Here is a 10,722-nt window from a genome sequence, read left to right as displayed (position 1 = left end):
CCTTTTATGAGAAGTAGACAGTTTCAAATTCTTAAGCAATAAAGCCTATTTTTCCAATCTTCATGATAGTATTGGCCTTGAGATGTTGAACTTGAGAGGGTCACCTCGAGAGATTAGTCGTAGTGAATGTGCTTGGAGGTAATGCTTTAGCTTCTTTATCACAAATATTAATGCTAGACATGTCTTCTCTATTAGAGAATAATTCAGTTCAACCCCATTTAATGTCCTACTAACGTAGTAAAGAACGCTTTCCTTGCTTTCATCATTTTGTTGTGCCAAGGACACTCCAAAAAAATGTATTTGAGCTATAATATAGAGGATAAATAGGCGTCTCGATACCAGCGCTTGTGAGATAGGTGGATTTAACAAGTACTTTTTAATCTTGTTGAAGGCATTAGTACAAGTTTCATCCTAATAAAATGATGTATCATTCTTCATCTAGTGGCTGAATGGTTGACATTAACCTGCTAAGTTAGAAATGAATCTCCATATATAGGTCAATTTTCCTTGGAGACTCTTCAACTCGTGGATGTTTCTTGGTTCTGACATTTTTAGAATGACATTGATTTTAGACTTGTCAATCTTAATTCCTCGATGTCGAACAATAAACCCTAGGAATTTGCCTGAGGACACACCAAATACACATTTTAGGGGGTTCAATTTTAGTTTGAATCGACATAACTATTTAAATACCAAAAGAAGATCTTGCAAATGATTTTCTTTTTCTTTTGATTTCACCATGAGGTCATCAATGTAGCATTCAACATGTTGATGAAGCATATCATAAAAAAATCTTCTACATCATTCTTTGATAAGTGGCACCTGTATTCTTTAAGCCAAAAGGCATGACTTTATAAAAATATATTCCTTTTAGAATACTGGAAGGTCGTCTTCTCCTCATCTACGGGTGCCATTCGAATTTGATTATAGCCAGATGAACCATTCATGAAGGTTAATCTCCCATGACCCATGGTAGCGTCGACCATAATCTCGGTGATTGGAAGTGAAAAGTCATCTTTGGGATAAACATTGTTAAGGTCTCGAAAATCCACCCAAACACATATTTGACCTTTTTTTTTTACCAGTATGGTATTTGAAATCCATGTAGGATATTTAACCTCATGAATGAAACCTACTTGGATAAGTTTGTTGATTTTAGTCTCAATCTATGAGATGAGTTCAGGACGAAAGTGACGCTAGGTTTGTTTTACAGGTGTAACCCTATTTTTTACTATTAATTGATGGACAATAACCCTTGGGTCTAAACCTGACATTTCATCATAAAACCAAACAAACATATCTCGATACTCCATCAAAAGTTCCATGTAATTCGTTTCCTTTTCAGGTGATAAGTTTGCATTGATGAAGGTTGTGCGTGGGTTTTTAACAGTTCTTAAGTTAATCTCTTTAAGCTCATTCACTGTAAGCTTATTTTCTGATTCAAAGGAGGGCGGAGCTTCCTCAACATCTTCTTTGATGATAAGTTTATCATTATCATCTTCTTCAATAATGATGTGATTTGAAGTGAGATACATTATTCATTTTTTCATTAGTGGGATTTGTGATCACTATCGTACATTTTTCCTTTTTAATATCACATCAACACTTATCAACCATTCACATTGTCTCTTTATATGTGAAGGTATTTTGCTACGAGGATCCTTTGAACCATCCATCAAATTTGGTTAATGATCGAGTATACGCTTGTCATCTTTTGACTTGGATTGTCCAAGTCTTGTGAAGACTGATGTACATTTTAATGTCTTTCCATTCTTTGGAGTTCCAATCTTGACAAAAACAAAAGCACGAGTTGTAGTCACACCAAAACAATCCCAAACTAAAGCTCTAAGAGGTGTAGGCTGACTTTATTGTTTGTCTTTCACTTCTTCCACACTTATGTATTGCAAGGCTTCTTTATTAATCTGAAAATGCAACGGTGTGGAAGAATCGTACCCAAGACCATCCCTTAAATTTTTCTAGAAGTTTTCTTTTTTCTCCAAGCCTTCCTAGTCTTTATAGAAACTTGTTTACCTTCGAGTTGAGTCTTATCGTCATCCTTTGCTAACTTATTGATGTCCTCACGACTATAACCAGCCTTGGCTAAAAGCTTATAAGCATTGGGATCAAAACCATTTGCTCGTTTATTAAGGAGTCCTTCAAGATTTGTAACCATCACTTCAGTCTGATGAACAAACCCTTTTAATAAAGGTTTTAAGACATTGTTTAATATGAGATTAGTTGCTAACAAGGTCAAGTTTTCAAGCCCCTTATTGATCTTCTCTTCATCCTCAGTAAATGAAGATTGACCCTATTTTCTTGTTGATACTGAGATATATCAAAGTACCATGACTTTACGTGATATCTTATTGTTAATAAAGTTTTTTACCACCTTTTCTTTTCCTTTATTCTTTATTGGACGAGTCACTCTTTCATTTGCAGATGACTTATGCCCTTTTGAGTTTTTAGAGTCAAATTTTCCCTCTTTTGAATGGTGAGGTGGGGATCGTAGTTCTTTCATCATAATTGATTTAAAATAGAACTTTGCATCGGCAAAGTGAGCTTCAATTATGGTAAAGGGGTCCTTGTTCGCCACTATCTTTCTCACTTGTCCATCTTGACAATACTTAAAACATTGGTGGGGGCGTTGAGGAGACATATCATTTTCATGTATCTATGGCCATCCAAGTAGAATGTTGTAAATAATTTTAGCGTTTATGACATGGAAAAGTGCATTGGATTCCATATCTTCCATGTGTATTGCAAGTCTTATCTTTCCTATGGCATTTTCCATTCTTGATTAATACCTTGAATCATCAGATGACTAGGGAAGAGTTCATCCATAGGAATCCCAAGCTCTTTCATAGTTTTAAGAGGCAATATATTGATAGTCGAACCATCATCCACAAAGATACGATTCACCATCTTTTCATCAACATATCCTTTAATGAAAAGAGGCCGATTATGAAGTTTTAATCCAAGTAATAGGTCTTCATCGTTGAAGGATATCTCTGTGGTGCATACACCATGAGACAAATTTAAAGAGTCATCATTACTTTCCTTCATGACAGGTTCAGTAGGAGTTTTCTCTTCATTAACATGATAGTAATCAGCAAGTATATTGTCCATCCTTCTCATCTCTATTGGCATGTACTCAATCAGTGTAACGAGCTTTCTTAAGTTTTGAGCTAGAAAGACCTCTTTTCCAATTAATATGGATTTTTTTTGAATCTTTTGATGTATTGGCTCATCAATTAGCTTCCTCACCATCAAGATTCCTAAGAGTTGGCTTTGTCATCTGTATGTGTTTCTTCCTTCCTCTTCTACGTGTGACTAAAGTCCATCCTTCGTCATCATAATTTTCAGATGAATCAAGTTTCAAGTTGCCAACTTTAGGTGCAAGGGTTATACATGAAGTTTAACTTAAGGATACAGTGAAGCTCGTAAGTAAAATGGCGTCAAGTTCTATAGGTTCAAAGAAGCCAAAACTTATTGTAGGGAGTGACTAGTGTGGGCCCAAATTGACAATGGTTATGATATTAGAGGCTTTTATTTCATCATGAAAAATGATATTTCCATTGTCATGTAGCCTCATGATCTTGCTTTCAGCACAAAACACTTCTATACGGGATGGTTGATCAAGCGATGATGTTTGCAATAGTTCGGATTGTCCATTTGGTTTGCTTCTACAAAATGCTTTATAATTGGTAACTCGATGAGATTTGCCTCAAGCAGATCATCTAACATTCTAGATATGTCTGAGTTGGGAATGAATACACTTTTTCTTATCGCTCTTCGGGGATGACTTCTTTCTATCACCTTTTTGAAAAGTAGTTCATGTTGCACAATCATTCCTTTTAACTTTATTTGGTACCTTTATAATAACAGAGTTAACTACTGAAAATTGCTTTCCCTCGACCTTTAGAGTGCTCTTTCTGAAATCTATGACCTTCAGGCTTATTTCTCTTGGGCTCTTGCATAAGTAATAATGAGCTTTCAACTGCCACAATGCTAAGTTCCATATCGTGTGATCGAGTAGCTAATTCTTCAAAAGACTTTGGTTTGATGCCTTATAAAATATAGCATAGTCCCTAATGCATCCCTTGAAGACACATGTCGAATGCAGAAATTTTGGTTAGCCAATCTCTACAGTTTATGCTAAGGTTTCTCCATCGATGAATGTAGTCGATGACAAGCTCTTCCTTCCACTGACGTGCATTGGTGAGTTCAATCATGTTAACCACACAACTAAAGCTGTAAAAGCATTTAAGAAACTCGCATTTCAATTGCTCCCAAGTATCGATTGAGCCAAACTCCAAGTCAGTATACTAGTCGAAGGCATTATCTTTCAAGAAGCAAACAAACTATTTTACCATGAGATCACCATCAATTCCGGCATTGTTGCAAGTCTCCACAAAGTGAGTTATATATTGACTAGGATTCCTTTTGCCATTGAATTGCTGAAACTTTGGTGGTTGATAGCTTAAAGGCATCCTTAGCAGGTTGATTCTTTGGGTGTACGATTTTGCATAAGAATACAAGGGTTGAACTGAGCTTTCTACTTGATCCGTGATGGCTTCTTTGATAAGTTCTTTTAGTTGATTCGTGGTGAAGATGTCATCAGTAATACCACGTAAAAGAAGTTTAAGTTTTATAGAATGTAAGCAGGCTTGGTAGAGCCTCCAAATTGAGTTGGGAGGGGGGGAATTATTGGGTTTGATCCCTTCTTTTTTAGGTCATAACCCATATAAACTACGAAAAATAGTAGACAAAGGCTTAAAGACAATTAGGTCATATAGATGAATAGGTACAAAAAAAACAAATTTTTGCTTATTTTTAAGTTGGTGGCCGACATATATAAAGAGAAAACGAGAGATAAGGGTAGCTTGAACAGTCTTTATTCAAACTTCGATAAGTAGATGATTTACCATTGGAGTTTTGACAATAAGTTCAAGACATATAATTCTTCATTTTTAATTTGGTTTGTTCTTCACATAAGCATTTCTGTTATTTGTGAGATTCTTCTTAATTTTTTCTCTTTAATATTAATGTATCCCAAAAAATATTGTTTTTAATTATTTATGTTGCATCCCTTAGTTTTAACTAAAAATAACACTTGTACATCTATTATTATTATTATTAGTTATTATTATTATTATTATTGATAGTAAAAGTTTTTAGGTAAACTACAATACGGAAGATTTTTCCCATATTAGGGTTTTTTTATATAAAAATCTTAGTATATTAATTTATTCTGATTGTTTACTTAGTTTAGTTTGTTGATTGGTTAACTATGTATTAATTGCATAAAAAAGGGAAAGAATTGGTTGTCTTTTCCCAACACCTTCGAAGACGTGTCATATACATACCAGTATTTCGCTACTACATTCTCGTATCAGAGGCAAAGCCCATACTTTAAAGTAAAATAAATAAGAAGTGAGATTTCATTGAGAGAAACTGTAAAAACCTGAATGCTACTGCTAATGAATGGTAATATGTAAACGCGGTCGTATGGCAGGTGAGACTGGAGATCCTTCACTGCTCTGGGAGTCTCCCCGCCACGGATCCTGAACTTGAGCAGCATACTGCAAGTTCCATAGTATATCCTCAACGGAGGGTCTATCTGCAGGGTTCTTAAGCAGACAACTGACGCAGATCTCCATCATTGTCTTTAGGGATTGATCTGAGCATGATCTTCGCACAACTGGATCAACTATGCTACTTCGAGCAGTATCATCACTTGTAATGCTTGCTTGCAACTGCACAAGTTTTACGCAGAAATATTTAACTGAAGACAATCCTGAAACTAGGAAGAGGGCATCAACTGAAATACGTTTTTCTGCAGATTAAAATACATAAATCAAAGAGAAATATCTGTCACCTGATCTTTTAGAACTCTCACTTCATTCTTAGATGTCAATGATCTCCCCACAATGATTTCAAGCAATATTAATCCAAAGTCATAAACATCAACCTTCTGGTCTTGATTTATCCTGTTCAATAACAACATTCAAAGAAAAAAATCATCATGGGACTGATGACTCTAAGTGTTTAGCTTTCTGATATACCAGTTTCAATAGACTTATGAAACTTTACATCCATTGTAAATGCCGCTGTGTTTTATCTATATTGACTCCCGAATTATGCGACAAAATAATAAACTCAAACTATTTTATCAGTTTGAACCAGCCTAACCCTCAAAACATATCAGCAGTCAGAACTAACCTTGCACTGGTGCTAAGATCTTTGGATGCACCAGATGATGTTCCATGGACAACCTGCAACAATGAATTTGTTAGGTATCAGCTTCTAAGTGCTGCTTAATGGAAAAGAAAAAACAGCCTTCATGACGGGGAAAGAAAATACCATTCCCTTGTTTTCTGCTAATAAGGGTAGGTTATAACTGCTAATTTTTGCAATAAGGTTTTGATCCAATAAAACATCTGTTATTTTCAGATTATTTGAATATACTCCAGGCACAATCCCTGTATGCAAAAATTGGATGCCCTTTGCTACACCTATTGCAGCAGCTATACGGTGTGTCCATTGAAGTTTTTGCCAGGCATGTCCTCCTGAGATTAAAAAAAGAAATGTCTGTCATCAAATCCAACAGAGACAGAGTAGTATACACTTACTAAAATGCAGGATGCAGGAAACAAAATAACACCCAGTTGGAACTATGCTGTGAAAGATTTGTGAGTTGCTCGCAGTAACAATCGAGAGGTTGATCAAAAGTTAACTCTCATCAAAAGCATGCTAAGCAATCACAGCACTGCCAGTATGTTCTCCATCCTGACAAAGTAATTGAGAAAATTTATGGATTACCACTCACCAGAGATCCAGCTTCTTAGCGTGCCATTTGGTACATATTCAAAAACTAGGAATATTCTGCTGACACTTGAATCATCCAAGTAACACTCAAAGCAGTGTCCAAGAGCACTGACCAAATGCCGATGTCTTAGTTTCGAGATCAGCTCTATATGGTGCATAAAGTTTTGGGTACTATGACTTCTTTTCATTTTTAAGCATCTGATAGCAACCAAGGAACCATCCTTAAGCCGCCCCCTATACATCTGAAACCACAAAACGAACAGCAAGGAATATCAGGAAATCTATTCATGGTTAATAAACAGCACACATGCTAGGGAGGGGGTTTTCTGCCATTCAGTTTACTGAAAGGTTCCTAATGTCAAGCCAATCATAAGAGCACGAGAAACAACTTGTTATAGATAAAACAGACCATCTTTCCGAACAAGCAAGGGATTCATTTTCAGAAACAATTTGCGAATTGTGATTGCTCAGTTGATCAAGGAAATTCCGTTGGCATGAACTTGAAAGAATTTTGCTGACCCAGAATACTTGAAGAATTTAAAAAAGCTCATGCTCGGAGGAAATTATGAGAGTATCACAGACTAATTCAACTGAATGAAATACAAAGAATATGTTACAACGGATTTGCATTACCTGCCCTTGAGAACCTTCACCCATGAAAGCAGATGTGTCAAAATTGTTTGTGGCTTCCTCTACCTCTTCTAGTGAAAAAGTACGATACGGTGGAAGGCCGAGTGCTCCCAGCTTCATTGTTTGAGAAATATACCCTTCATTTTTTGCCAAAAACAAAAAAGAAAAAGGAACTGTAAGATTCTCTGCTCTTCTTATTAGGTAAATTATTACGTATTCCTTCTATGTTTTATAACGTGCTAGAACCTCACCAACTTGTCTTTTCTTTCAAGAACACTTTTAGATGGGCTGCCTGAAAATATGTCAGCAAAATGTATGTAAAGTCCTTTCTTATGAGAATGAATTTGGAGCTATAAACCACATTCTCAAACAATTGAAGTGATGATTAAGGCATTCTTTATATATATATATATATATATATATATATATATATAAGAAGAAGAAGAAGAAGAAGAAGATTCTCATCATCTAAATTTCATACATTTGGCAAGGGATTCACTTGAATACACTTATTTGGGGATAGAAAAGGGATATCTTAAATGGAGACTAGTTGAGCACTCATCATTCCATCTCAGTTATACTTCACATTTCCTTATTACTGACAGAATTCTTAGATTTCGCTACTATGCATGCATGACTTTATAAAACAATGCAAATCTTTAGCCGCATATAGTAGACAAAGAGCATAAGCACAGGCAGAGATGAAACCTTACTTGCATCTGGGAGCAAATTTGAAGGGTACCCTGTTGACGCGTTCTCTGCAATTAGTCTAGTATTTGGTCTCTTGATTGTCTTCCTTGATTTCACCTTTCTGACGGCCAAGTAAATTAAACCAACAAGGGCAATTCCTCCAACAATCCCTCCAATGACACCGAATGCAATAGTTTCTTTAGAAGCTTTCCTTTTCTTTCTCTGGGGCAAAATCCCAACAGCTAATGCTTCATTACGACAGAGGGAAATAGGATGTTGGTTTTCATCACCGGTTGCCAGACAGTTCGCGGCATACAAGACCTTTCTCTTGGAGTCTTGCAGAAGACAATTTGGCAGTTGTCCAGTCATAAGATTTGAGGACAGATCCACAAACTCAAGGTCAGCACTGCAAGACTGGTTTTCGAAAAGCATCCCTGTGAACTTGTTGTCTGCAACATTCAAGTAAGTTACTGAAGGCAATGACAATAATGATTGTGGAAATGGTCCCACAAATTTATTACTTGAGAGATCTAGCCGTTGAAGCTGATAATAGGAGGTCACTTCAGCAGGAAGGCCATCCCTGAACTTGTTCTTGCTCAACACAAGAGAAATTAACTTGTTTCCAAGCAGAGGAAACTGCGGTCCAAGAGCATTATCTTCCAAATCAAGCACTTGAAGGTTTGTCAAACTGCTAAGATCAGGTACTTCTCCTCTGAAGTAGTTATGCGAAAGCACTAGAACTCTAAGATTATCCAAATTACTCAATGAATCTGGCAATGAACCATTGAGCATATTCTTCTTGAGACTCAAGACAGACAAAACTGGAAGTGAACCGATCCAATTTGGCACCTCATCAGCAAACATATTATCGTCAAGAACCAGTGATTGGAGGGCAGCGAGTGATGAAATTTCTTGAGGAACAGCATCGTATAGGAAATTTGAACTCACATTAAGTATTTCCAATGAAGACAGACGTGCAATTTTACCAGGCAAGGGACCCCATAAACCAAGAGAAACCAATGTCAACACTTTCAAGTTTGGCAGACCAACAAGCGTTGTGACAAAGGAATCAATTGAAAAGTTTCTAGGCAAAAGAGGAGTTCCCTTGTTGCCAATAATATGCAGCTGTGTTATGCTGTTCTCATAGCATACCACAGTTACAGAAGCATTTGGTTCAGTATTGCAGAAGTCAGTGGTGCTATTCCAACTGCTTAAAGCAGATGGATAGTTCAAAAGCCGCTGAATTCTTAAAAGGGTTTCACCCTGGGAGGATTGTAATTGCTCTGAACCACTAATTAAAAGCACAAGGACAACGCAAAGTAGGATTGCAGAACATTGGAATGCCTTAGCCATTTGTTGTGTATAAAGAATCAACACAAGGAGCAATGCATAGAAGATGTTGAAGAGCTCTCAAGAACTAGGAAATGAGCATCAGCTGCAAGTTTGCAATTAAAAACAGCAGGTTGGTATTGAGTGTTGTGCTATGAGCTAAAAAATCTTAGAGCTCCAACTATTGATGCAAGGCCAAAATAAAACAAATGCAACCCACTATTTATAGCAGATCATAGAAAATATAAAAGACAACAATTATCCTTTCACTGTAAACAATTTATAGATAGTTACTCTTTTCTTAGACAACAACAACAAATGTTTGAGAAGTTTGTTTAGTTTCACAGCAATGAAACATCTAATCAACAATGCATGTTCAAATTTCAATGGAGAAGCTTACCTCACAGAGTGGATATTCAAACCAGTTTCACTTCTGGGATCATACTGGAAGTGAAGAAGCCTTTAAAATGATCTGGAAACGAAACTACTGCCCATTCCATCCCTCTAAAAATCTTCAAGAATACAAGACAAGTAGAATCAAATCCAAACCCTCAAGTTTTTCTTGAGCCCTATAGCAAAAAATAAAAAAGCAGACTAATGGATGGTTATGACTTCATAGTGAAGATAAGAAACCCTCTCAACAAGCTACAAAGGAATCTCCAAAATCAGGACAAAAATTAATCCTCAAAAATTCCTCAAAGCCAGTTCAGACTACGCACATTTATTTGCATTTCACACCTGGCAACATCCAATAGCCCAACTAACAACCTCCTTCCTAATCCTCAAAAAGAAGGAAATTTAAGAAGACTCAAGTGTTCATCACACTCTGTAAGACCACCCACAGGCCACTTCAACAAAAACTCAAAAAAGCTCTGCTACCATACACTCGTAGACATGTCAACGAGGGTCCTCTAAATCCTACTGACACACTCCTTCTTTCTACATGCAAAGACAGGCAATTTAATGACAGGGGTTCAGAGAAAACTTGGAAGAACCATAACATACCTGCAAATTAATGCCACAGCTTTTCTCTCTCTCTTTTACTCTCAGGATTAAAAGAACACCAACAGCATTTCTTTTGAGTGTATTATTTTGCAGTTATTTATTTCATGTGCTTTCTTTCGGAAGTCTAAAGAGATGGCCATGAAAAAGATAAAGGCAAAGATTCTTGTTGCAGAAGCAGAAGAGAAACCTTTATTCCTTGCATGCAACCATTCAGCTGTGATTTAAATTTTTTATTTTTTT

General features: G+C 36.4%; 1 protein-coding gene across 4 annotated transcripts; it reads right to left on the bottom strand.

The window, feature by feature from the left end:
* Positions 1–5,299: 5,299 nt before the first annotated feature.
* LOC7469896 (probable inactive leucine-rich repeat receptor-like protein kinase At3g03770) lies at positions 5,300–10,722 on the bottom strand. 4 transcript variants are annotated; one of them, XM_024590820.2, is made up of 9 exons: positions 10,483–10,722; positions 9,878–10,071; positions 8,172–9,583; positions 7,462–7,595; positions 6,830–7,070; positions 6,364–6,569; positions 6,223–6,275; positions 5,879–5,990; positions 5,300–5,756 (listed from the first exon to the last, which is right to left on the bottom strand). In XM_024590820.2, the coding sequence occupies exons 3-9, from the start codon at positions 9,499–9,501 to the stop codon at positions 5,478–5,480; spliced, it is 2,355 nt and encodes a 784-aa protein (XP_024446588.2). In that variant the 5' UTR covers positions 9,502–9,583; positions 9,878–10,071; positions 10,483–10,722; the 3' UTR covers positions 5,300–5,477. The 4 variants fall into 4 exon arrangements, with proteins under 4 accessions (XP_024446588.2, XP_024446587.2, XP_024446589.2 ...); XM_024590819.2 differs by having other exon boundaries at positions 9,878–10,046; XM_024590821.2 differs by having other exon boundaries at positions 9,878–9,989.

Source organism: Populus trichocarpa, chromosome 19 (assembly GCF_000002775.5).
Source record: "Populus trichocarpa isolate Nisqually-1 chromosome 19, P.trichocarpa_v4.1, whole genome shotgun sequence".
Classification (NCBI taxonomy): Eukaryota; Viridiplantae; Streptophyta; class Magnoliopsida; order Malpighiales; family Salicaceae; genus Populus; species Populus trichocarpa.
Note: the sequence above shows the minus strand (reverse complement) of the source record. Positions and strands in the feature narration are given on the sequence as shown.

Bases quoted from the DNA above. Each gene is read 5' to 3' on its own strand.
- LOC7469896 (XM_024590820.2), bottom strand. From the start codon at position 9,501: ATGGCTAAGGCATTCCAATGTTCTGCAATCCTACTTTGCGTTGTCCTT. The intron at 5,991-6,222 runs GTTAGTTCTGAC...GTTATTGAACAG, and splicing joins GATCTTAGCACCAGTGCAAG to GATAAATCAAGACCAGAAGG. The intron at 5,757-5,878 runs GTGACAGATATT...AAACTTGTGCAG, and splicing joins TGAGAGTTCTAAAAGATCAG to TTGCAAGCAAGCATTACAAG.